The sequence below is a fragment of the Theobroma cacao genome, chromosome 4 (assembly GCF_053813885.1).
Source record: "Theobroma cacao isolate CCN51 chromosome 4, ASM5381388v1, whole genome shotgun sequence".
Lineage (NCBI taxonomy): Eukaryota > Viridiplantae > Streptophyta > Magnoliopsida > Malvales > Malvaceae > Theobroma > Theobroma cacao.
In genome coordinates, this window is record NC_142642.1 from 22,074,159 (window position 1) to 22,101,801 (window position 27,643).

The window sequence follows — 27,643 nt, forward strand, 5'->3', positions numbered from 1 at the left end:
TATTTGAACCAGTTTGAGGTTAAATCAATTTAAGTGTACCGTTAAGTACAATATCAGGTTTCGTCTATTCTTATGTGTTTTTCTAGCGTAATAACATGTTACTCAATGCATGTATGTCATGACATGTATTTATAGGGTCGGGTTTTACAATTCTACCCCCCTTAAAATAAAATTTTGACCTCAAAATTTCACTTACCAGATTCTACAAATAGATGCGGGTATTGGTTCCTCATCTGATGCTCTACTTCCCATGTCATTTCCTCCATTCGAGCACTTTTCCACAACACTTTGACCATTGAAATACTCTTGTTTCTCAGTACTCGATCCTTTCGATCCAAGATACTCACAGGTTGTACCTCGAACTTCAAATCGTCATGCAACTCGATCGGAGGTGCTTCGAGGACGTGAGAGGGATCTGGTACATATTTCTTAAGCATGGAGACATGAAAAACGTTGTGGATCCGATCTAACTCCGGAGGTAATTCTAACCGATAAACCACTGGTCCAATCCTTTTAATGATTCGGAATGGTCCAATATATCTCGGGTTGAGCTTTCCCCTCTTCGCAAATCGAATCACACCTTTCATTATCCAATAAAACACCATAATTTATCATGATAGTATAATCAATAAGATTTAATACTTCAAAGTATTCAAATTATTACCTTTCCAAGGAGAAACCTTAAGAAAAACTTTATCATCGATCTCAAACTCCAAGTCTTTTCTCCGTTTATCTGCATAGCTCTTCTGCCTATCCTGGGCTACCTTTAGCCTCTCTCGTATAACCTTGATCTTGTCATTAGTTAGCTCGATCAATTCCACACTCACTAACTTCCTTTCACCTACTTCATCCCAACAAAGTGGAGTACGACATTTCCTTCCATATAAAGCTTCGTATGGTGCCATACCAATGCTAGACTGAAAGCTATTGTTGTAAGCAAATTCCACCAATGGCAAATGTTTGTCCCAACTCCCAATAAAGTCAATGACACAAGCCCGTAACATATCCTCTAAGGTCTGGATAGTCCTCTCTGACTGACCATCCGTCTGTGGGTGAAAAGCAGTGCTAAATTTCAATTTGGTTCCGAGAGCTTCTTGAAATTTTGGCCAGAATCGAGAAGTGAATCGAGGATCTCGGTCTGACACTATAGAAACGGGAACTCCATGTAGCCTCACAATCTCATTTATATAGAGCTGAGCCAGCTTCTCAATAGAGTATGTACTATGGACAGCTAAAAAGTGAGCGGACTTAGTCAACCGATCTATAATCACCCAGATCGCATCCTTTCCCCTCTGTGTCCGCGGCAATCCCAAAACAAAATCCATAGTTACATGCTCCCATTTCCACTCGGGAACAAGTAAAGACTGAAGTGTACCTGCTGGCCTTTGATGCTCCGCCTTAACTTGCTGACATACGAGACACTTTGCTACGAATTCTGCTACGTCTCGCTTCATACCCGGCCACCAATAATTCTCGCTGATAGTTCTATACATCTTGGTGCTTCCGGGATGTAATGCATAGGCAGATGAATGGGCTTCTTCCATGATCGCTTGTCTCAACTGGTTTCCCTCAGGAACACAAACTCGATCTCTAAACATGAAGACGTTATCCTCTCCAAATCTGAACTCATTGACTCCCCCATCGGTCAGTTTTTGAATTTCTTTTCTTAACTCATCATCAGACCTCTGAATGTCCTTGATCTGATTAAGTAACGAAGGTCGCACAATGAAGTTTGCCAATAAGGATCCATCCTCACCATTTCTCAACTGGACCCCAAGAGATTTCATCTCTATTAATGCTGGAAAATAACAACTCTGAAGTGCTGCTAAAGACGATGAAGACTTACGACTTAAGGCATCAGCTACAACGTTCGCCTTTCCCGGATGATAGTCTATCACCAAGTCATAATCTTTTATCAACTCCAACCATCGCCTTTGCCTCAAATTAAGCTCCTTTTGGGTGAGCAAATATTTTAAACTTTTATGATCCGTAAATATCCGACAATGCTCACCATACAAGTAATGCCTCCAGATTTTTAAAGCAAACACCACTGCTGCTAACTCTAAATCATGGGTAGGGTAATTTGCTTCATGCCTCTTTAGCTGTCTAGAAGCATAAGCCACAACTTTTTCATCCTGCATCAATACGCACCCTAACCCCAACTTTGAGGCATCACTATATACTACAAATCCCTTACCATTAACAGGAAGTGTTAAAACGGGAGCGGAGGTTAACCGGTTTTTTTAGCTCCTGAAATCGATTCTCACAAACATCATCCCACACAAACTTAACTCCCTTACGAGTTAGACGAGTCAGAAGAGCGGCTATCAAAGAAAATCCCTGAACAAATCTCCGGTAATAACCAGCTAAGCCAAGGAAACTACGAATCTCCGTCACTGTCTTAGGTTGCTCCCATTGTAAGATTGCCTCAATCTTCTTGGGATCGACATAAATTCCAGCTCCAGACACCACATGTCCCAAGAAAACCACTTCCTTCAACCAGAATTCACATTTAGAGAACTTGGCATAGAGTTGTCTCTCGCGTAAAGTTTGCAACACAATGCGCAAATGGACCGCATGTTCATCATCATTCTTCGAATAAACCAGGATGTCATCTATGAATACTATCACAAACTTATCCAAGTGTGGATGGAACACCCTGTTCATAAGATCCATAAAAACTGCCGGGGCATTAGTCAAACCAAACGGCATCACCAGAAACTCATAATGCCCATAACGCGTCCTGAAAGCAGTCTTGGGTACATCCTGCTCCTTAATCCTCAACTGATAGTACCCAGATCTCAAATCAATCTTAGAGAATACCATAGCACCTCGTAATTGATCAAACAGATCATCTATCTGGGGTAAAGGATATTTATTCTTGATGGTCACTCGGTTCAGCTGACGGTAATCAATACACAATCGAAGAGTGCCATCATTCTTCTTGACAAATAGAACTGGTGCTCTCCAAGGAGAAATGCTAGGGCGAATGAAACCTTTATCCACTAAATCTTGCAACTGGACTTTCAGTTCCTTCAACTCTGCCGGAGCCATTCTATATGGAGGGATAGAAAGAGGTGCGGTACCCGGAAGTAAATCAATAGGGAACTCAAGCTCTCGATCAGGAGGCAGTCCCGGTAAATCATCAGGAAATACATCAGGAAACTCACTTACTATCGGGACATCCTCTAACTTAGGTTCCCCCTTTGAAGTATCAATCACGTATGCCAAATAAGTCGAATACCCTTTCTGCACTAATTTCGAAGCTTTGATGGTCGAGATTACACAGGACGGTAATACTCAGCGTTTCCCTACAAACACAATCTCTGCTCCTTCCGAATTTCGAAGAACAACTTCCTTTCGGAAACAATCCACGTTCGCTCGATGTGCAGTTAACCAGTCCATACCCAATATTAGATCAAAATCTAGGATCTCTAGAGGAATTAAGTCACCCCGAAATTCTTCCTCGCCTACCCTTACCCCACAGTCTCTATAACAACTGTTTCTAACTAGCTTTTCTCCTAAAGGGGTGTGAATTACAATTTCTTCCTCTAATGGTGACAAGTTTCTATCAATAATTGATGCAAATGTGGTGCTCACATAAGACCTATCTGAGCCAGAATCTATCAAAACATAAGCATATTTATCAAATAAAGACATAGTACCTGTCACTGCTTCAGGTCGGACCTGTGCCTCATCTTCCGTCACAGCGAAAACTCTTGTCGAGGTACGAGTCTGTGGTCTCGAAGGTGGATGTGCTGGGGTATTACTCTCCACACCGGACCGTATGGCCACTCCTTGTCTCGGTGGCAACCCAGAAGAATCTATCCTCTGTATATCAGTGCGAGCTGGTGAAGATGATGCAACTACCGTGGCTCGTCCTAACCGTGGGCAATTACTCCTAATATGACCCGTCTGTCCACATTGGAAACATCTTGTTGGCTCTCTACATAGCCCACTATGATAATTCCCACAATTTCTGCATCTGTCAGAACCTCCGAAACTCTTCCCAGAACCAGTCATAGCAGATCTGCTAAACCTCGAAGGTCTCTGTTGTGATGGTGGAAATGGAGGTCAAGGAAATGTCACGAAAACAGAAGTAGTACTCCCTGAAATCGCTGAGTCCTTGCCTCTTTTTACTGGCTGACTAGAAGACATACCAAGATTCCTCCTTTTTGCAAACTCAGTCCGAATCCTCCTATTCTCAATCGCGAGCTTCTCAGCCCGTAAAGCCATCTGTACCACCTCCTTATGTGGCTCCCTACCAGTCACTGTCATTCGTTCTCTAATCTCATTACGGAGCCCTTCCTCGAAATAGCTGGCCTGATCCTGCTCAGATTTCACCAGATCCGGCACATATAACATCAACTCGTTAAAACGAGTCTCGTACTCCTCTACAGTTAGATTTTCCTGTTTCAAACTCAGAAATTCTCTCTTCTTTTCTTTCTGATGGAAATAAGTGAAATACTGACCATCGAATTCCTTGAGAAAATCAGACCATGTCTGAGGAGTAGCGGAACGGGACTTCACCGAATTCCACCAAGTACGAGCCCTCTTCTCTAATAATCTCGTAGCCACCATCAGCTTCATGTCGTCGTCTAATCTCATATCAGAGAGAGTCTCTGAAACCTGATTAATCCTGTCCTTTGCCACAGTGGCATCCAACTCACCCGTGAAAGACACACAACCGAGCTGTCTAGCCTCCTTTAGCTTCTTGGAAATGGATACATCTTGTACCGGTGGTGGAACTAAAGGAGTAACTGGTGGTACTATAGGTGGAACTTGACCAGTCGGAGCTCCACCAGCCATTGCGGTAAAAAAAGCTGCCAATGCCTGTGCTGCCTCAGTAGGCATGGTGGGAATACCCGTAGGTGGCGGAGGAGGTGGAGAATGTGAAGGACTATCGGCCTGCTCAACAGTAGGTGCTACCCGAATGGTAGACGCAGCCGATTCTTCCGCTACTGCATCTAGCTGACGACGTTGGGAACGACCTTTTCCCCTCCCAACCGATCTAGTGAGAGGTGGGCGTCCGCGTCGAGGCGGCATAATAATCTATAAGAGAAAACGAGTAAGCTTAGTGAACCTTAAGCTTTATATGAAAATGCATGCATTCTATTCAACCTAATCTAACTTAATCCGGGGCCACACTGATATTGTAATTTTTTAAAACCACTTTAAAACAAAAAACTCTTATCTTTAAAACCAAAAGCTCTGATACCAATAGAATTGTCACGACCCGGAACCTCCCTCAAGCCCATGACAATCGCCGCGACGTCCCGATTGACACTCATTATCCGGAATGCCAACCGGAACCCCGCAAGGCTTACATATCAGTTTCTTTCCTTTCCTGTGAGCAATCATTGTTAAATATCGAGTTTTTAGATAATATTTACTATTTTAGATCAAAAACAATCAAAATAAAATTTTTACCACACAAGGGTATTTTGGTCATTTTTTTCTCAAAAATTTCAAAACTGGCTAAAACGTAATATACAAGTACAAAATACATAATTCATATTCAAAATGAGTTTAAAAGTCAAAAATCTTCATTTAAAACAAAATTACGGTTATTTGAATATAATAAGAAAATAAAAGAAATATTAAGGGAAATATTCTATTTTCTTATAAAACAATATTTATAGAGTTATACGTGAATAATTTTTATAGCGTAAAAGCTAAATAAATTTATACATATTGAAATACAGTAAGCCAAAATATTTAATTTAATTTACAATAACCAGAAGGCCCCCGAATAAACAAAAGTAAAGAGGACTGTGAACCTACGGTTTGAAAAATGCAGATCCAATGGTAGTCCTCGATGAGATCAGCTATCTACAGTCTATACTGAACCTGAAATGGGTGGAAAGGAGTTGGGTGAGATTTTGCAATCCCAATGAGTAAACAGACATTATCATAAATATCTAAAGGCGAGTAAAATGGAGGCAAGTTTAAACAATAAATTTCAACCCATTTCATAATGTTTTCAATTTATTTCTTAAACCATAAAATATTTGTAATTTACCAAAACAATTGTTAAGGCTTATGTCTTTTATTAAAATAAGGCTCAAGCCAAAACTAATCCTCGGGGATACCTTGGCCGAGGCATCTAACCGAGTCCGTCAAGGGTGTTAAAATATTCACACGTGAAACACATTTTTATTTTTAAAAACCAGCCGTTCCTTGGCGTTGGCCGAGTTACACATTCACGTGGGGGTTCGACGTGAAGTGAGCTCTAATACTACCCCAGGAGTTACCCTCCTCGCCTCTACAACCGGAGTAACTATATAACTGGGTTTACCGTGCCCCTCTAATAGGCAGTCCACGGAAACCCGTCACTGCAGTGACTAACCCACCAATTTTAATAAAATTTCGACAGTATAACGTGGCTTTTATTTATTTATCCAGCCTGCATAGTAAAACAACTTACATAAATTTCCCAATGCATTCACAAAATATAGCCACATATACTCATTTCTCATAAGCCATTCCTAGGAAAATATATATTTTTCAAGTCAATTTGTAGCCTCCAATTACTCAATTTCATAATCAATACAATATATTTTTATTTGTCACATTTATTCCTAAAACATCAAAAATCCCGTTTTAATCTCGTTCTCATTTCATAAAATACATAAAGGGCATTTAAAATAAACTCTAGATAATTTACAATAATAATAAGTTTACTCACCGTTTGTACAAACTAAAAGCTTTCTAAGCGCCCCGATCACTACTTGTCGGGTACGACTTCTTTGCCTTTTCCGGAAGGCTCTCCTCCTAGACACATTACAAAAATTTACACAATTCATCACATTGATGCTAAATCACTATATAATTAACTTAAATCCTATACTAATGCATGGTATGAAATGCAATAGCCTAAAACGGCTTAAACGCGGTATTAACCTATTTTTGGCACTTTGCCTGATAAATTGCTAACGCGCTCCATTTTAGCTCTAAATCATCCCATTCTCTCTCCAACATTTCTAACCATTAAATATCAGCCAATAACCTTCTAAAAACAACAAAATCAGCTCACTCCCTTCCTTGGAAAATTCGGCCAAAAATGGGACATTAAGTCGGTTAATTTTCTACTTTGTTTTTCTATCACGTTTAATCGTTTTTCATCATTTTCTCTTCATTTTTCTTAGAATAAAATCAATTCATCATCATTGTACAGCATTGAGCATCCAGCCAAGAGTGGGTATTGTGAAAATTTACTGATTTCTTGCCCAATTTAATTTCTAAACACATTTAACTAACTAAAACTATCAATTTAACTAAAAATCAAAACCTAAAAATTTCAATTTCTCTCTCCTAGAATTTCGTCCAGCCCTTGATATCACTTTTTGATCTCTCTCCTCAAGCATGCTAAATGGAAATAAAGGCATAGGAAAGGTAGAAATCAAGCTAAAATCGAAAAATCTTACCGTTAGACGCGTAAACGGTCGAAAACCGCGAATTTCCCTTTGAATTTTCTTGTTTCTCTTTGGTTTTTCTTTTTTTCTTCCTTTCCTCTCTATTTCCTCTCTTGTTCTTCCTTATGGCCGGCCAGCACTCAAAATTTGGGTTTAAATGGGCTGACTTTTCATTAAAATAATATTATTTCATTAAAAAATGCCACATGTCACTTTCCCATTGGCCCATTTTTAAAATTTCATCCATTTGTTTCCAAATTTTCACCATACACTTGTCTCATATATTCATAGCTTAGATAAAATTCTCAGACTCATCCAAAGTCTCGGTGGAGTAATTTTTGAAATTTACACTTTTGCCCCCGTAAAAGTCAAAAATTACATTTTTGCCCCAAAAATTGAAAAATTGCCCATAGGCATATTTTTCATCCCTTATACTCATACCATTCTCCAATTTGTCAAATTTGATCTAAATTCTCTCAAAATCTCAAATTTTGTCCGTGGGTGGTAAAATTACGATTTTGCCCCTACACTCCAAAAATCACCAGAATTAAACTTTTTCACTTCCTATCGTTAAATTATACTCCAAATAGTTAATCTTGGTCAAAAATTTCACTCCATGATCAAATTATTATCTTAGGTGGTAAAATGACGATTTTACCCTTGAATATCAAAATTTCTAATTTTACCCCAAATGAACCCTCGAACTCCGAACAATCATTTTTTAGTCATTCTTGGACTATAAAATATTAAATTTCATCCTACAATTCCTATTTGAACTAGTTCGAGGTTAAATCAATTTAAGTGTACCGTTAGGTACAATATCAGGTTTCGTCTATTCTTAGGTGCTTTTCTAGCGTAATAACATGCTACTCAATGCATGTATATCATGACATGTATTTATAGGGTCGGGTTTTACATTTACCTCCAAAGATACCCTCCACACGGCTCTCCGATCAAGGTAAGGTATATCTGATTCTGTGCCCCCTCTCTTAGGCTAGTCCACAGAACCTCCACTACAAGGATTAAAAATTATTTTATCTACCACCTGATTTATAAAATCCTTTTCTGCATGACATGGTAATTTATCGCAATCTAGCCTCTCAAGGCTGAATACATAGTATATATAATTTTGATACAAACACAGACTTTGCCATTCATGCTCACATATTGCTATAAGCCATATAATTTAAAACACAATTTATAACACAAGCAGGCAGTCTCCAATCACTCTATTTTCAAAACTAGTATTCAATTTTCCAGAAAATCTATAAAATCATTTTATAAAATCACAATTTCTCCTAAAACATAGCAATTTACCATTTAAACCCATTTTTCATAAAATCATACAATTGTATAAAACTACTCTAGATAATTAAGACGATAATAAGTTCACTCATAGTTCTAGGAGTCGATGTACTCCTAATCCCAGTCTTCAAGCACAATCTCTGTACTTTTACCAGTGTAATTTGCTCACCACCTATCCACAATGTACAATACATAATTCACCACATTAATGCTTGACCATTATAAATCAATTCAGGCTCGGTGTATATGCATAATATGACATGCAACTTATCCGACTACCGCTTAAATGCGGTGCTGACCTAATTCAACCTATTACCCAATTAAATTACTAACACGTCTAATTTAATCCCAAATTACTCCATTTCTTTTCTAATACCTCAATTCACCAAACATTATTCAAATAACACCAATTTCGGCATCAAAACCTTCCCATTTCTTCATGGAAAAATTCGGCCATTATAGTGCACTAACATCGTGATTTTTCCTACTTAATTTTCTCTCCATAATTCATTAATTCCTACACCAAAAACTATTATTTCTTAATCAAATCACCTAGAATAACATCCCATTCTTCCTCATTATTCACTTAGAGAATTCGGCTAAGGCTAGGTAATGGGAAAAATGAATGTTTTTCTACATATTTTGTTTACTAACATGCTAAACTAACACTAAACACTAACATATATCAAAATCAAATCAATCCAACAATTTTCTCTCTCTAGACCCATATGACCAGCCATGAAATCACCATGAAAACATGCAATTTAATCATGAAAAATAAGGAAAAATGCTTGGGAATAAGAAAACTCAAGCTTAATAGAAAAAATCTTACCTTTTTCACTTAATTTCCTTGAAAATTCACACTTTTTCTTTGATTTTCTCTCTCTAGGGTTTGGTTTTTGTTTTCTCTCTCTTCTTGCTGGTTTGGCCGACCATGGGGTGGAAGATGGGCTGGTTTTTTGTGCCTTTTAAAAAGGAAAAATAATAAATTAATAAAGGCATGACACGTGGCATCATGTCATTAGCTCATTTTTTTTTAAAATTTTGACTTTTCATTTTAATTTTCCACTACACCTTTATTCCATCTTTATCCATTCCCACCATAATTAAATTCCACAAATTTGACAAGTGTTGGTGGTGCAAAATTACCATTTTGCCCCCGATATAGTAAAATTACTATTTTACCCCTTTACTCCAAATTATACCGAAATTAAAATTTTTCACTTCTAAACCTCAAATCATACTCCAGTACTCAAATCATACTCCAATAAGTTAAATGGGGCCAAAAAATCTTTTTTTAAAATTCTCATTTTATCCCCAAGTGGCAAATGATCATTTTGCCATTAGATAGTGAAAATTTCGGTTTGACTTCAAATTGATCCTCGAACCCCAAATCACCATTTTAAATCATTTATGGACTGTGAAACTCTTAATTTCACCTTAAAATTTCTATTTGAACTAATTCGAGGCTTAATCGACTTAATGGTACCATTATGGGCAATATCGTCTTTTAACGATTCCTCGAACTTCCTAAATATGCAAACATTATATTGAGCATGTAAATGACGTGGTAATTATTTTATAGAATAGGTTTTGACAACGTCGCCCACTAAGCCCAAGTAAGCCTCTTTACATAATCATGGTCACTATCCCATCAATTTTTCATCACCATTACTAGACCACCATTTGTAATTTGTAACTAGACGTATTTTCATAATACAACATAGATACAAAAAATATACATTTTTTATGATCTCAAAATAAGGTTATTCATAGCCATCTCATAATGGCACCAGCATTCCAAACTATATATGCATCGTTAGCAAACTGATTCCTAACCATTTACATTTAATGTACATGTACTCATATAAAATACTTCTGACGACCAACGGAGTGACTTTGGTGAGGGTACGGCAATCGAATGCCATGATACCTACCAAGAGTGAATGAAAGAGGACGCCTTAGTCTCGATCCCAACTATCTACGAATCTGAAAACATGCAATTTAAAAGAGTGAGTATAAACTCAGTGCATGAACATAAGAAGGGCACAAGCAATGACAAGGAATGTTTTAGAAAACATGATGCACTTACGATAAACCATGCAATTTAGTCTAAATTTTTGGTTAAAACCCCTCATTTCAAACTTTGAATGTTTAATCTCTTAATGTTACAAAACCCATGATGAACCATAAAGTTGAATAGAATGAAAATTTCAGCAATAACCAAGTAAGACAAACAAACAGAAGGTTTTCTCGCTGCAGCGAAAAGGCATTCTTAGTTTGCATAGGCTTCGATTTTTCAAGCATATCTCTCATTACAGAAGTCCAATTGACATTATTTTTTAGTCATTAGAAAGCTGAGAGGCTGGGCTACAACTTTGATGTTTATTACTTTGCCCATTTCTAATCGGAAGGTGGTCAAAATCTTTGTCAAAGTAAAAGTATTGCACCAGAATTTTGGAACCACTCGAAAGTTTCTCGCTGCAGAGAGTAGCTTCAGGAAATTTCTCACTGCAGCAAGAACCAGGCCAGTGTAACCCCTACCCAACCCCAGGGTTTCTCGCTGCAGTGAGAAATAGAGCAATTTCGTTAAAAGGGGTATTGTTATATCAAAAAGCCATTTTCTTGCTGAAATGAAAAGCAATTTGGAAGCAATTAACAATGCCAACATACAACACAATCACAATTATTTTCATAAACTTTCTATAACATATATATATACATACATCATCATGCATACCATCTCGCCACACTCAACTCATGTGCACTCCCTACACGCACAATGCAATATCATCATCATCGGCTCATATGCACTCTCACACTTCACATAGCTGGGTCATCATCAGGTCATGTGCACTACTACACCGCACATAGCTAGGTCCTCATTATCACACAAAAGGAGCATCCAAAGCATAATATACATATCAATATAATGTGAGAACGCATGAATTATTCATATTGCACATTTCACAAGATAGAAACATTTCATCAAAGGCTTGTTCCCCAAGTATATTTTTAAAGCAAAAACAAATGAAACTTTCAAATGATTTATTTAAACTTGTAGGCACTTCCCAAAACATTTTGAAATGCAAGTTCACTCACTAGTATTTGTTAAAGCTTTACCCAACTCCAACTTCCTCTAATGGTCCAAATGGGCCGGTGGGGCTTCATTGGAACCTATCATCACATTAGCATCACAATTAACTCAATTCACATAACTATAAATTCTAAAAGCTATCTCCTAACTAGCTTCCAATTACCATTAAGTGGCTATCTATTTTCTCTATCCAAATAACTTTAAAATGAATAAACAACCTCAACTACAAAACACTCACAAGTCTAATCACTAGCCATTCTCAACACTTAAGAATCAACTCTACTCTACTACTCACCTTGGTAGCTTTATAATTGAATCCCTTTCTAAGAGTTTTCAAGTTATTGTAGAAGCTCTCTCTTTCTCTCTCTAAACACGTAGCTAGTGAGAGAAAGTATAGGAGTAAGACTTTTGAGGATTTTTTTTTTTGTGAAAGAGTAAAAGAGTATGAAAAACCCTATAACAAGGTATGTAAAAGCATGAAATTTGAGGTTAAATTGAGAGGGTGATGGAAGCTTTGAGAGAAGCTTTCATGGAGGATGAAAGAAACGTGAGTTGGGATGAGAAGAAGAAGAAGCTGCTAGAGAAATGAAGAAACTGCTGGAAGAATTATATTTCTAGCTAAAACTTATCCAAACTCTACTTAAATTACGAAAATGCCTTTAACAAGTTGGCTTGTTCTCCTCCAATCCTTTGTGCAAAATTTTTATTCTTTTGACACTAGAACAAAGTCCATAATAGTCTAGAAATACTCGGATTCACGAAAACTTAAAATTTTTACTTGAGATGAAAAAAATGACCATTTTGCCCTTACCTTGGAAATCATCATTATTTCTATTTTCTTGGTCATTTTATCCTTATTTTCATCATTCATTTATGCCTTAGGCCTACTTAGGCCTTAATATTGTTTGAAAGCATACTTCTAGGGGCTCACTAAGGAAATGACGAAATTACCCTTACTCCATGATATCACGTCTACTTCTAGCTACGAGTCTATAAAGATCAAGGTCTCATAAATCGATTCTTTAATATTGCAAAAGTGTTAGCTTTGAACTTAGTTGTAGAAGAACTGACACCTCAAAATAGAAGAATGGATTCTCCAGAGACAAAAAGCTACAAACTTTGCAAAGAACTGACAACTCAACAGCAAAGAATCGATTCTACAAATGTGATAGAATTCTGTAAGCTAGTTGGAATGTACAAGAAATTATTATTTCATTCCAACGGGTAGAAAATTACAGAGGCTATAAATATCCATCCTGAGGAGGTTAAAGCAAGAAGAGAGGAGGAATTTGAAACAGTTTGAATCATCTTTGAAGAAGAAAAAAGTGGAACAATAAGAGAAATAGCTGTGAGCAAAAAGTTACCACCTTGGAGCGAGCAAAAAGTTACCACCTTGGAGCAAGCAAAAAGCCAAAAGATCACATCTTTATTCTTCAGTTGATCCATCTTGAGCTTAACCCTTCTTTGATCATCCATATCCTTGTGAAAGCTTTCATCGTTTTTATCCTAAAGTTCTTTATTAACCTTTTAAAAGATTTTGAGTTTGTGATTCACTAAAATCCACCGTTGTATTAGTTATACCTCCAAGCAAAAGGTAAAAGGGTTTTGCCTGATCCTTTAAAAGGCTTCATCTTGTGTAAAAGTTGTGCTTTAACCTAAAAAAGGAACTATCTTGGTAGAAGTTACGCCTAATCCTACAAAAACCACGTTGTATGAGACATTATCTATTCATGATTGTATGAGACAATAAGCAAAGGAAAGATGAGCTCTGATTTTGATCCCTAATTAAGTTGTTCCAAAGTGAAATAGTTAAGGCTAGGTTCATCATAAATGAGGTTGGAAGTTTTGATTGTTTCTTAATGTTGTACTTAAATCTCCGAACAAAGTTCTTTGATAATAACAAAACTTGTGGCCTTGATGCTTCTATAACTATTCTTGGTTCCAACATAAAAATCGAGTACTGACTTCCAAACTTTCCCTCAAGTGACTTAATGTCGAGCCTAGTTGATGTTTGGACTCATAAAAGTTAAGGGTAAAATTGTGTCGTTTACAGCATCTTGTTAATAATTGATACACAACCCAAGGTTACTAGCCCACTTGTATCTTCTTATATAAATGCATGACAACATAGGATATTATATTCTATTAATAATTGCATGAGATATTAAGTAAAGGTGAGGTGTGCTCTTTGATTTTGAAACCCTAATCGAGTTGATCAATAGTGGAATTAGATGTTGGATTATCCCACTACCAAAAAACAACCTTTTTCCAACAAAAATTTTCGTTGGAAAAAGCTTGAATTCTATTGGAAAAGCCTTTTCCAACAAATTTTCAATGAAAAAATCCATTGAAAATTTCATCAATAAAAACTTTATCAGTAATACTTTTCGTTGGAAATCCATTGAAAATTTCCAATGAAAAATTCCGTTGGAAAAAATCTGATTTTTGTAAGTTGTCATTAGATTTCCGTTGAAAATAATTTTCCGTTGGAATTTTTTTCCTAACGGAAATTGCCATTGGAAATAATTTCGTAGAAAATGAATTTCATATTCAACTAGGCAAAGCTCGATCATGAAAAATGACAGAAGCTCAAGCTGGTTCAAGATCACAATTAACATCATCTCATATTCATTTAACAATATTGCTGGATAATAAATACAAGATGGCAATGTTTTGTTGTCAAAAAGCTTCTTGTTAGATTGAGCGGCTTTGAGAATTCTCCTCATAAACACATACGGTGTAGGAAAAGATAGATTGAATTGTAAGGTATTGATCATCAATTTTTCCTGCAAATCAAAAGGCAATACATGTCATTCCTATTTCTGATTGAGTAATATTAAAAAAATAGGGGTGAAATCATGAAAACTAAATGTTGAATTACAAACCATATCAAGTACTTCTTTCCTGCTGTAGGCCTTGTCAGAAATCAGAATCAGATCCTCTACAACAGGAACAGAAACTTCTTCATATTTGCAAGCAAGAAGCATGGCTGTTACTCCAACCAGCTGAAGTTCCTTTCTCACTACTTGTTGAACTGCTAAAAATCTATCGATTAGATTTACTGTCAGATATAAGGTCTCCTCCATCAGTTCAAACTTGTAGTGAACCTATCAATCCATAATGCTCATTAACGATGGATTTTCAATTCCCAAGATTCTACCTAATTCACTTCCTAACCAAGATGCAAGTCAATTAATGCAACAGTTTGCATACCTCTATCAGCCAGTCAATAAGGATACCTCTCATCATCCTCTCGTTAATGTCCCATTGCAGTGCCATATAATTTGGAGGAACACAACCAGTACACTGCAAAAATTACACAAGCAGGTTCAGAAAATCAACCCTCCAAAAAAATTGATGAATAAATCTTTGCAATTGAGCATCAAATTAACTAGAACTAAAAATATTGACTAGCAAAAAGAAGGCTTCATCTCTCCCTCTTTTTGTTCGAATAAAACAATGAAAATAGAAAGCTAGTCACCTCTGCTTTCCTGTAGAATTTGTATAAATCATCAAAAAAAGGCATAAATTAGGAATGTAACACACCTTAAATTCTTCATAGTCTAGAACGCCATTTCCATCAATGTCTGCTTGGACCCAGAGATCTTTTGTTTCCTGGAAACTTAGTCTGTGAGAAAAACCAGTTAAATTTACCTGTTTAAGGTTCAAATAATGGTGAGAATTTAACCACTTTCATTATATAACGATATCAAAGAAGCAAATGAGATGTACCTGTCTAAGTGCTTTACAAAAAGCTGAATAAGTTATATAGTTGCCATTGTTGTCAGCGCTCAAAAAGGAAAAGGCATCATTTTCAGCCAATGAAGCCTTTTGAAATTGATACTGAAACCAAGAAAAAGGAAAGTAAATTTTAGATGTGTAATTATGATAGGTGGTTATCAGCATTTGCAAAAGAAAAGGTAAACCACATGTTCCTCATCATGCACCTAATCATAAGATACACAAGCGTGAGATAAGAATCAGAGAGATGAGTACTGAATTGAGATTCCAGAACCAGTCACTTGACAAGTCCATTAACAAGTGAAGCATTGATCACAAATTTGACAAGAGTTTATCAGATTGAGACAAGCATATGTAAATGTCTAATTGCACGTTCTGTAGAGAGGGAAAGTATAAATTTGGATACTAACTTTCTAAAACCAAAAGAAGCTACAATATGAGCTAGAATGATGGAAAATTTGGAACAATAAATTAACAGCTTAGTATGAATAATGCTTAACTAACCTTTATTATGCCAAAAGCTGCTTCAGCCCAACTTATCTTCAATGGTTTTCGTGACTTATTAGGATTATGAAGCCATATGAAATCGACACCACAGATGTTTCCCCTATGATTTCGATGGCTAACCCACTGTAGGATAGAAGAGTGTAGAGTCACCGTATTTAATCAGTAAGCATTGCAGACTCCAACAATATGGTGGTATATGATACAACAATGTTAAAATATGAAATTATACATACTAACCTTGTGAGCATCTGTATTGCTGTCTGTATATTCATGAGCAATATCATAAGATGATACAAATCCCTGGGACCTAAGGAATTTGTAAACATGCCCACGCTTGCTTCCATTCCAGTCACTGCAAAATCAATAACAACAACAAAATAAAACAAATGAGACCAAAGAAAATAAAACAAAATCGAATGCCCTCCGCTGAGGAGATCATCAAACAAATATCAATGTCCAAAAAAGGCTCTTCATCCACGTCTTCCATCTCAACCTCCTGCTGCAAAATGACACCCCTCACTATCCTGCAAAAGGACACCCCTCACTATTGCCCTGCAATACGCTGGTTGACTCCTATATGATACACCCACCTTAAATATTCAAAATTCCCCTTCTCGTCCCCACCATAGCTGATGCTTCGGCTATGCCCATGTTTATGACTGCCGCTATTGTTGCTGTTATTGTTGTCGTTGATGCTGTTTCCAGTGCTGCCATCCGACCCTTCTTCCTCGTGTCCTCCCTCACCTCCTGCCTTTTACAACGACCTAAATAGAAGTCTTTTTTCCTTAAACCATAAAATTAGATTTCTTTTGATTTGATTGAGAGCAGATGTAAGGGAGGGAAAGATAAGCAGAGAGGGGCCAGGAAGAGGGAGGAAGTAAAGGCAAGGCAGGGCAAAGGGCGGCAAGGGACAGGGGATGAGACTAGGGCGGGAAAGATTGAAAATTTGGGAAAAGATTTGGAAAAAAAGTTGGGCATGTAGGCCTAGTTATATAGTATTTGACATGAATTTTTTATTAGATAGTTAATTATTTATAAGAATTATTGGTAAAGTTGGTAGATTTTTTGAATTTTCATTTTCAATGTTTGAGTTGGAGTCTTATCACAATCAGTTGATATATATATATATATATTATTTAATGAACTATTAGTATTAATATACTTATTATATATTAATTAATATTATCAAATATATAATACTATTTTGTTATTTATATAATATATATTGTTTATTAGTTATTAAATAAGTATATTATTTGTTAAATGTAAATTACTTCAATATCAATATATATAAGTTATATATTTACATTACATAGCATATTATTTAATTTAAATTTACTATCAATTCTTCTTAATTTATATTAACTAATATTAGTATACATCAAGTATTATTATTTTTGTATACCTTATATGGTTATATATTATATAGTACTCATCAATTCAATTATTAAAATTATAATATGAAACTAATCGTAAAGAATGACGCACTTACTTCAATTTAGAATTATTTTACATGAATATAATCAATGTAAAGCATAATGTTATATTACTTTATTGTATACATATTAATAACACAAATTATATGTTATAATATTATATATATTACAAAGTTTGTATAATTAATAAGTAATTGCAAATAATATGTTATAAAAATTAAAGTAATAATTACTAATAAAGTTATTAAATGTAATCATATAAATAAAATTTATTATAAGCTAACATATAAACTATAGGTGTAATAATTATAACATATTAATATATGTGTAGGATATTTAATATCTCATATATATATATATATATATAAACTTATAAAGTTATATAATTTAAAATAAATAGCAGTTAATTTCATACTAACACAGGTTTATATGTAGTTAGATATATATATATATATATATAATTTGTATACGTATAATAAACTAATATATTTTAAATATATTATACTAATTATAAGTTTCCGATATATCAGTCTTTTATAATTTATATTAACTAATATTAGTATGTTTCTAAACTATTATTAGTTTTTGTTTAATATATTTTTGGATTTTATCATCTATTTTTATAAAATTAAAATTTTATTATGTTATTTTTATAAACATTTTAATTTTATAGCATTAATGAATTTGGAGCAATTAATTTATAATTTATGATTCAGTAAAGTTTTCAAAATATTTAAAAAAATAATAAGCAAAGGAAAAGATATTTAAAATTTTAATATTATAATACTCATTCTTCATTTGGACATAGGTTCAAGTCTTGGTGGTAACACAAATTTAAATATTTTAAATTTTATTAATAAATTAATTTTTTTTATTTTACCCAATATAAAACATAATGTTATATACTAAATTTATTGTATATATTAATGACACAAATTATTTGTTATAATTTTATATATATTACAAAATTTGTATAATTACTTATCAATATAATTTTATAAAAAGTATGATTATAACTAATAAAATTAATAACCATAATCATATAAATAAAATTTACTATAAGCTTAAATATAAAACATATTAATATATATATGTAGGATATTTTAATATCTCATATACATACATATATATATATTAACTTATAAAGTTACATCAATTAAAGAATATAACTTATAGTTTCATATTAATACAATAGGTTATATATATTTTTTGAATAATGCAGGTTTATATATATATATATATATATATATATATATATATTCTATAGTTATGATTCTAATTTGTATATATAGATATAATAAATTAATATATTTTAAATATATTATATTAATAAGTTTATTATAAATCTATTTTCTTAATTTATATATATTAACTAACTACAACTAAAACGTACATAAAGTATTATTATTTTTTGTTTAATTGATTATTATATCTTATCATGTATTTTTATAAAATTAACAAATTTATTTTGTTCTTTTATAAATTTTTTAATGTTGTAAAATTAATGAATTTGGAATTATTAATTTATAATGTATGATTCAATAAAGTTTTAAAAAATACAAAAAATTAATCGCAGGAAAACATACTTAAACTTTTAAATATTATAAACTTCAATATGTATATTTTTTCTTTTATTAATATCTATTTTTATAAAAGATATAAAATTATTAAAAGTATACAATTTTTTAAGAAAATAATTAAAATAATACTATTACCAACGAAAAATTCCGTTGAAAACTTTATCGGGCTTCAAAATTTTTTCAGTCTTTAAACTTTCGAACGGATTTCCAACGAAAATCCGTTGGAAATTTCGTTGAAAAAGGTGGTGGCTACAATTTTTTTGGTCGCAAAAAAATTTTTCAACGAATTTTCAACAGAATTTTTTCATTGAAAATCTGTCGAAAATCCGTCAAAAAAATTAGTTAGAATTTTTGTTAAAATTCTGTTGGAAATCCGTTGGAAATTTCTAACGAAATTTTTTTCGTCGAAAAAAAACTGTTTTCTTGTAATGTCCCAAACAAGATTGGAAGCTTTGATTCCTTCTTTAGTCCAATCTCAAATCTCCAAATCAATTTTTTTGGTAATAACAAGACTTGTAGTTCTGAAGCCTCTTTAACTGGTTCTCGATTCTAACATAAAAACCGATTGATGACTCCAATCCTACATTATATGATATAACCTCAAATCTCGTTAAAATTTGAACTAGTAGAAGCCAAGGGTGATATCATATCGTTTACATTGAGCTTAGTCCAAGTCATCCTATCGCAATTCTATGACTTGCTCAATTTACCAGATTCTTTTTCTTGTTATTAATTGGGTTTTGATTGAACTATTTCATAATGCAGATAAGTGGAATCTGACATACTAATACTTTTAAATAAAAGATGAGAAACGATTTATGCTTATTTTGGACACACATTGGAACTGGAATGATAAATAATAGTAAATACTCACTTTAGTTAACCTATCCGAAACCGAGAAAAGAAATCTAAAACAAGTTTATTTACCTATTTATGCCATCAATGATGTTAAAAATCTACTACTTGACTTGTTATAATACATACTTATATGTCAAAATTCGAATAAAAATGATACTATTTTTTAAATATTTAATCCATTCACACTAAAGTATTTTGTGTGTTTTTTTTTTTGTGGGAATTTGATAATAATTAAAATTTAATTCCTAAGCGTAAAGAGGACACATAATAACCATCAAGGTTTGAACTTGTGGAGTTGTAGTCAAGACATCTTAATCAAATATTGAGAACTAAATCAAAGCTATGCATTCGTTGGTAGGGAACTCACCATCTGATGTTTACTTCATATATAAATCACAATTAAGAACCTAAAACCATATTTTTCAAAAAAAAAAAAAAAAAAAACCTAAAACCATGGAGAGCCAATAAGCCAACCGCTTTTGGCTAATTGATTTGTGAAGGGTATTAGTCTTCGATTACCATTTTTCGTCTCCTAGTGTCTAACTTCACTGACTTTTTGACATGAGAGGGGGAAGTCCACACTCACGCAATCAGAAAAAGAAAGCGTAATTTAGCTTTCGTGTGGAATATAGTCCAAGTGGGGACCCCAAATTTGGAGATAAAGATTACCATGTGAAGGAAGGCAAAGCAGTTCAGCCAGAAACGACCAAGGCACCACTTAAAACAGCCTAGACTAGACTTGGCTTCATTTAGGTAAATGACATCTATTTTTGTGTTAATTCACATCTATTACTCTCTTCTTATTTCTATAAACTCCTTAGGAACTCGACCGTCCTCTCCATGGTCCTGATCCAAAACATGGAAAAGATTTCTTTCTTGTTTTCTTTGCTGCTTCTACTTGTTTTTGGTTTTGTCAATGGCTCTCCACCAAAGGAGGCAGTAGGAGTATATGAGCTGAAGAATGGAGATATGTCTGTTAAATTCACCAACTGGGGTGCTACTATTATCTCAGTTGTTCTCCCTGACAAAAATGGTTAGTTTCTTGGTCTCTTTGGGATTCCATTTTCTTATCTGGGTGGATTTTTCTCTTCTATTCACTTTTCCCAATGGAAGATACTCTTCTCATGTTATGCATTTTTTTTTTGTATTTTTCCTGCTAATTTTAAGGGAAACTGGGTGATATTGCTCTCGGATATGAATCAGTCAAAGAGTATATGGTAAGTCTTTCAATTTCTTCCTTGCAGGCTTTTTTGGCATCTTCGTTTAGCTTTTTGTTTGCTGAATAGAAAACAGCAGTGTTTTCCCTTTTATCTCTTCCTTTTTCTTTCTTGAAGAGATTTATGTTGTTGTCTCTTTCTGTCTCCAACACACTAGAGCCCAATGGTCCTGGCTTCAACCGCTAACAGTAATAATAGACAAAATGTTACTGCTGGATTTGCTGTAAAATATGCAACTTCTTTATATATTTCGAAAGAATCTGACCAAATTAAGGCCTGAGTATTGGATTTATCAGTTTTGATTCGTAAAATAATATCAATGACAGTGACATTGGGCCAGTTTTTTATCTTTCATACTAATACAATTTCTTAATCCATTGGCTTAATTATGCAATTGATAATAACATTCTGTCACTTTTTCTATCCATTCTATCTGCATAACTTGATTCCATTTCAAACATCCATCTTATACAAATTCTGCAGGGAGAAAAATCTGCAAAATGCTACATCCCATGTTATTCTTGTTATTCAGCGTTTCTTATTCATGTTTTACATTGTAGCCTACTGGCCTTTCTCTGCTGTCTTCGTAAAGCTTGTTGTAAGACTAACATATTCAGAAAGTTAAAATTATCAACAGTTTCTTTTATAAATCAAGAAAGGGGCTCACCTGCTCTAACATTAAAAATCAATTGATAAGGATGATCATAAAACAATTGTTTAGTACCCTATAGCACAATGATAGTCTTGAAGATGAGAAAAAATAGATTTCTTTCTTTCACTCTTTCCTTTTTCCTGGTGGTGGTTGATTTGTTAACAAATTTTGTTTACTATCTTGAGTTTTCATTCGACACTCATTAAAACTACTTCATTCGATCAATACGTGATTATGTAGTTTTATACTGAGTTGTTTCAGCTATTGTTTCCATTAATTTACCTCCTCTCTATTTACTCAAACTTAATAAAAACCTTTGCAGAATGATACCACATACTTTGGTGCCCTTGTTGGACGGGTTGCTAATCGTATCGGAGGTGCAAAATTTTCTTTGAATGGAACCCAATATAAACTGGTGGCTAATGAAGGAAAAAACATGCTTCATGGTAAAGTAATTCTTCATTGTTACCTTAAGAGTTCCTGAATTCCTTACTTTCTGGTCTTATTTGTTGTGTGCTTTGCAATTCAATGAAAATTAGGTGGCCCCAAAGGATTTGGTGATGTTGTCTGGAAAGTGAAGAAATATAAGAAAGATGGTCCAGCTCCTTACATTCTCTTTGCCTATGACAGCTATGATGGTGAAGAAGGTTAGTGTATGACTTTTCCAATTCATATGTTCCTTAACCTCGCACTTTGAAATTCATTTATGAAAGTAAGAAAGTGATAACTTTCTTGCAGAGGATTGATGGGCCTAATATTAGATTTCTTGCATCTTTCACAGGATTTCCTGGTGCACTTAAAGTCACTGTGGCCTACACCCTTCTTGCTAAGAACAAGTTGAGTGTGACAATGAAAGCCAAAGTTGTAAAAAAGTATACTCCTGTGAATCTAGCCCAGCATACATATTGGAACCTTGGCAACCATGACAGTGGTGATATCCTGTCTGAAGAAATCCAGATTTTCGCCTCCCTCTACACACCTGTTGATAGCCAGCTTATTCCCACAGGCAAACTTGAGCCTGTAAAAGGAACTCCGTACGATTTCCTCAAACTTCAAACCATTGGAAGCAGAATCAAGGAACTCCCTAAGGGTTATGACATTAACTATGCCCTTGATGGTACTCCAGGAAAGATGAAGAAAGTAGCTGTGGTGAAGGATAAGAAGTCCGGAAGAGTAATGAAGCTGTTTGCTAATCAACCTGGTGTGCAGTTCTATACAGGAAACATGATAAGGAATGTGAAGGGAAAAGGAGGATTCGTCTATAAAGCTCATGCAGCACTATGTTTGGAGACTCAAGGGTTCCCTGACTCTGTTAATCACCCCAACTTCCCTTCACAAATTGTTACTCCGAAAAAGCTTTACGAGCATAACATGCTTTTCAAGTTTTCAATTGCATCGTAGACATAAACTATTTCCCAAGGAAACTGATATTTTTCTGTTACTAACATTCCTAATGTTATTGTTGTGGCCTAATGAAACTTGAACAATAGCGTAATTCAGAGTTTGTTTATTAACAGTGACGTTCTGGCTTTGATCGGGGAAAACAAATAATAGTAATATTCATCAAAAGAATGATGATGTAACTTCAAATTACAAATAGCAAAACCTCCATAGCTATTAAAATAACTGATGAAAATAAACTATATGTGAAAGAAGTGGATTAATTTTTGAAAATCCAACGGGCAATGTGTCTAGTAAGTAACATATAATTCAGAGACTAGACTTATCTGTTTAAACTAGAGAATGATGGGCTGGGAGATTACTTCCAATAAATTCTTAGTTACCATCAAATTAAGAAGCCCACTTGACCTTCAGCCAGAGAGTCGAAAACATAAAAACCCCACTCCAAGTTACCCAACCCAAAATCTTGCTGATGAAAGCCAACCCGTCTACATTTAGATTCAGTCTGGACTCGTTCCCAATAAACAGGTCCAAGTTCAACCCCAAATCAAAAGTCAGTTAATCACCTCAAACCGAACAAGGGTTAAAAGGCCATGGCTTCAGTGTCCTCTGCTTCTGTCCCTCTTGTCAGAATCCCAAGTCAGCTCCCCTGCTTCAGGTTCTTTCATTTCGTTGATTATATTTTCAAAAGCAGTTATGCTCTTTCATAGAAGTCTTCCAAATATCATTTCTTTAGCTTCATTGAGCTTTGTCCAAATCATTTTACGCTAATTCTGTGATTTACTCAATTGATTCTCCATCTTTGAACTGATTAATAATGCAGATAAAGTTGGCAATTTTTGCAGATTAAATCATGGAAAGGTGCACTTTTTGAGCAGATATAGCAAAACTAAGACAACCCATTTGAGTATTAATTCAAGTGTTAGAATGTGTTCTGTTGCTGCTTCTGATTCACCAGTATCCACCGCATTGTATGAGCAATCAAAGAGGGTCTGGATATGGACTGAAAACAGTCAAGTCATGACTGCTGCTGTGGAAAGAGGATGGAATACTTTCATTTTCTCTTCACAGAATCAAGGACTTGTCAATGAATGGTCATGTAATGCGATTCAAAGTCTTCATCCTTCTCCCTTCTGAATTTTTGCATTAAAAATTGAAATTGATTAATGTTCATTGTTGTTACTTATATTAATTTATTCTCAGTCAGAGCAATTGTGACTTCAAAAAACTTTCTTTATATTATGTGCAAAATTCAAAACATACTATTATAATCATAATCCATCTATGTATCTTGGTAACGCCTTTTGTTTTTTTGGTAAATGGGTTTTTAATAGTGTTAGTTTAAACAAGAGGATGATTTATTTTGTGTCTATGCTTACCATGCAAACAATGAAATAACTTGTGTGGGCTTTTGCTGAAGAGAAAATGCTTTGTTTCATAGATGCTTGTATGCTTGTATCTAATTTTGGGGGGTTGGTTGTTGAAATTTACAGCAATTGCATTCATTGATCCTCTTATCATTAAAGAGGGAGGGATTTTTGATAGTGCGGGCAAAAGAGTTGCTACAATTTTTGAGGTTTCAACTCCAGCAGATTTAAAGAAGGTCCAGTCAGAGGATGAGCATACAGGAAATGTTGTTATTGATTTACTGGACTGGCAGGTATGAGGTTGTGAACGTTTTGTAGATTCATGTCTTACAGATTTAGTTCAGAGCATTACATTGAACTAGTCCATAAGTTATAGATATAATTCTGACAGAGTTGTTTGTATCATGCTTGATAGAATAACTTGACCATAGCATCTATAGAATGGAGCTATCATAGGAAAAGTTCTCAACGGACTTGCAATGGCTTACCAAACCATACAAGCACCAAGTGAATAAAAAGTTGCAAAAAATTCGTTGCTCCTCACCTAAGATTTTTCTGATACAGTTGTGATGGCTAAGTTATACTTAAGATGAATGTGATTGAGTGCTAAAATAAGTAGTTAGGAATGTAGTTTTTCACTGTCTAAGCTTTTGTTAAAATAATTTGTTTGAACCCCACGAAAATCTTCCCGTTTGAATCGATTAGGATATTTCTTGCTCCCTGTGTTTAGCTAAAATTTTGTTATATTTCTTTTGTCAGATTGAGAACTCTGAAGATATAACCAAATTATCTCGTTAAATATATTGCATTACTTTTTAGCCATAATCTTGTTCATCTTTCTAGGTGATACCTGCAGAAAATATTGTGGCAGAGTTACAAGGCAGTCAAACAACTGCTTTTGCTGTCTCAAAATCACCTGCTGAAGCGCAACTATTTCTTGAGGTAACTCACAAGTTATCTTTAATCAAGCACAGAAAATGCAAGCATGTCTTTGTCATACATTTGATTTTCTCATATGTAGTCAATTTGGCTTTTCAATTGCATTTTCCATCCTGTAACCATCTTTATTTTGTAGGCCTTGGAGCATGGGCTGGGTGGGGTTGTTTTAAAAGCTGAGGATGTCAAAGCTGTTCTTGACTTGAAGGTAATCTGTGTTAGGTCAGTATTCTTGAATGATCAAAGTTGTTCCTTAACATGCTTTAAATTATCAGGAGTATTTTGACAGAAGGAATGAAGTGCACAACAGACTGAGCTTGTCTAAAGCCACTGTAACTCAAGTTCATGCAGTTGGAATGGGTGATCGAGTTTGTGTGGATCTTTGTAGCCTAATGAGACCTGGTGAGGGACTCCTGGTATGCTAGTAGTCTCTCTTTATACTAAACTATCACTTGGGTTTAGTTGCTGAGATGATACATGATGTTGCCGCTCTTATAAGTGCAAGTACCATTCAACAGGTTGGATCATTTGCTAGGGGACTTTTTCTTGTTCACTCAGAATGTTTGGAGTCAAATTACATTGCCAGTAGACCTTTCCGTGTCAATGCAGTAAGTTTTGGCTTTTGTGCCTTCACACTTTTTACCTTCACACTTGAGTATAACTGTGAAAGATATTATTTTAGCTTAAACTAGAAATTCTGAAAATGACACAGCAGAAAGGGATCAATTGATTATTGAGAGCAGTGTACTACAGTCTTTTCTTATGCTTACTGCTCCATTTCCTACTTAGCAGTATTCTTGGATATGTTATGTACTTTCTGTCTAATGCAATATTTGTCTTCATTGTCTTCCGACATATACAGAGGTCTTTTTGTGCCTTAATTATTGTAAAGTGTTCCTTCTGTAATGCAAATTCTTTTAACAAAGATCACATGGAATATGCAGGGCCCTGTCCATACCTATGTTGCTGTCCCTGGAGGTAAAACTAGCTACCTTTCTGAGTTAAAAGCAGGCAAAGAAGTGATTGTGGTTGACCAAAAGGGAAAACTGAAGACAGCAATTGTTGGTCGTGTTAAGATTGAGACCAGACCACTTATCCTTGTGGAAGCAAAGGTTTGTATACTGCTTACCAATGTCAAACACAATCCTGCGCTCTACTAAACTTGTTTCAAAATTCATATGTCATTTAATATTGAGCACAAATAGATACACACTTCCATTTAGATAAAATCCAAACTTCTCACTTGGTTAAATGTATGTTACATAATGCTGAACTCTTTTATACTCTCAGGTTCTTTAAGGTTAGAATGTTTATGTTGAACTCCGTATTCATTGTTCTAAATAGTACTGGACGCTTTTGCCGCAGAGAGATGCAAATGATCAAACTGTATACAGCATCCTTCTGCAGAATGCAGAAACAGTTGCTTTGGTTTGTACACACAAAGGTATGTTTGGTAGTCATTTAGTTTTTGTAGGAAGTTTTGGTAGTACTTTTCTTTATCAATTTAAACTTTGCCAGCCTATCATTCACAGGTAACACAATGCAGAAGACTGCGATTCCTGTAACCTCGCTAAAAGTGGGGGATGAAGTTTTGCTAAGACTACAAGGTGCGGCCCGACATACTGGAATAGAGATCCAAGAATTCATTCTTGAAAATTGAACGACCAACAATGTGTATTGAAACTTGTTCATTTCCAGGATTGTTTCCATCCATTTGAAGGCCTTTCATGTGCTTGCAGTGGACAACACTGTTTTGGCATTTGACTGCAGGGCAAATGCTTGTATCTGTATAACTCAGGAATAACTAACCAATTTATTATAAATTTTTACAAGCTCTTTGTGTTATATATATATATATATATATTTGTTTTGAAGCAATATTTCTTCATGCCAAAGACCAATTTATTAGTGAATTTCGGTTGGCCTTGATACCATATCGCCCGCAAGATCTCCGGATTTAATAAATTTTGATTGCAAAGTGCAATAGGAATATTGATACCAATTTTAAAAATAAAATTCAATGAGAAGAGAATTTAAAGAAAACTTAAAGAAAAGAGTTTAGAATTTTTATTTCAGAAAAGCTTTTACAAAGAGAAGTTTTTCTAAATGTGATTCTAGCTTTCTGCCTTTT

General features: G+C 34.6%; 3 protein-coding genes across 6 annotated transcripts in view; 2 read left to right on the forward strand and 1 right to left on the reverse strand.

Moving 5' to 3' along the window:
* Positions 1–19,759, reverse strand: part of LOC18601466 (uncharacterized) — a 70,166-nt gene extending 50,407 nt beyond the window's left edge. The window contains exons 1-9 of the mRNA XM_088805747.1: positions 19,739–19,759; positions 16,656–16,816; positions 16,303–16,417; positions 16,063–16,188; positions 15,550–15,660; positions 15,364–15,471; positions 15,031–15,123; positions 14,703–14,924; positions 14,332–14,603 (exon numbers count right to left, since the gene is read on the reverse strand). Of these exons, the coding sequence (XP_088661873.1) occupies positions 14,332–14,603; positions 14,703–14,924; positions 15,031–15,123; positions 15,364–15,471; positions 15,550–15,660; positions 16,063–16,188; positions 16,303–16,417; positions 16,656–16,816; positions 19,739–19,759 (1,229 nt within the window). The remainder of the gene's footprint in view (positions 1–14,331; positions 14,604–14,702; positions 14,925–15,030; positions 15,124–15,363; positions 15,472–15,549; positions 15,661–16,062; positions 16,189–16,302; positions 16,418–16,655; positions 16,817–19,738) is intronic.
* An 882-nt stretch (positions 19,760–20,641) lies between these two features.
* Positions 20,642–23,328, forward strand: LOC18601467 (uncharacterized). Its single transcript, XM_007032411.3, has 5 exons — positions 20,642–20,972; positions 21,107–21,156; positions 22,131–22,254; positions 22,348–22,455; positions 22,590–23,328. The coding sequence occupies exons 1-5, from the start codon at positions 20,780–20,782 to the stop codon at positions 23,207–23,209; spliced, it is 1,095 nt and encodes a 364-aa protein (XP_007032473.1). The 5' UTR covers positions 20,642–20,779; the 3' UTR covers positions 23,210–23,328.
* Positions 23,329–23,709: 381 nt separating this feature from the next.
* On the forward strand, positions 23,710–27,344 carry LOC18601468 (3-dehydroquinate synthase). Of its 4 annotated transcripts, none has more exons than XM_088805242.1 (10): positions 23,710–23,867; positions 24,055–24,308; positions 24,703–24,869; positions 25,420–25,518; positions 25,652–25,720; positions 25,788–25,928; positions 26,031–26,120; positions 26,457–26,624; positions 26,857–26,956; positions 27,031–27,344. In XM_088805242.1, exons 1-10 carry the CDS (start codon positions 23,803–23,805, stop codon positions 27,075–27,077), a joined length of 1,200 nt encoding a protein of 399 aa, XP_088661368.1. In that variant the 5' UTR covers positions 23,710–23,802; the 3' UTR covers positions 27,078–27,344. The 4 variants fall into 4 exon arrangements, with proteins under 4 accessions (XP_088661368.1, XP_017985338.1, XP_088661369.1 ...); XM_018129849.2 differs by having other exon boundaries at positions 27,045–27,344; XM_088805243.1 differs by having other exon boundaries at positions 26,878–26,956.
* The last annotated feature ends 299 nt before the right edge of the window (positions 27,345–27,643 follow it).

Coding starts and splice junctions, on each gene's coding strand:
- LOC18601467 (XM_007032411.3), top strand. CDS start 20,780: ATGGTCCTGATCCAAAACATGGAAAAGATTTCTTTCTTGTTTTCTTTG. Junction 20,973..21,106: donor TGTTCTCCCTGACAAAAATG/GTTAGTTTCTTG, acceptor GCTAATTTTAAG/GGAAACTGGGTGATATTGCT. Junction 21,157..22,130: donor AATCAGTCAAAGAGTATATG/GTAAGTCTTTCA, acceptor AAACCTTTGCAG/AATGATACCACATACTTTGG.
- LOC18601468 (XM_018129849.2), top strand. CDS start 23,803: ATGGCTTCAGTGTCCTCTGCTTCTGTCCCTCTTGTCAGAATCCCAAGT. Junction 23,868..24,054: donor AGTCAGCTCCCCTGCTTCAG/GTTCTTTCATTT, acceptor CAATTTTTGCAG/ATTAAATCATGGAAAGGTGC. Junction 25,721..25,787: donor AAGCTGTTCTTGACTTGAAG/GTAATCTGTGTT, acceptor TTAAATTATCAG/GAGTATTTTGACAGAAGGAA.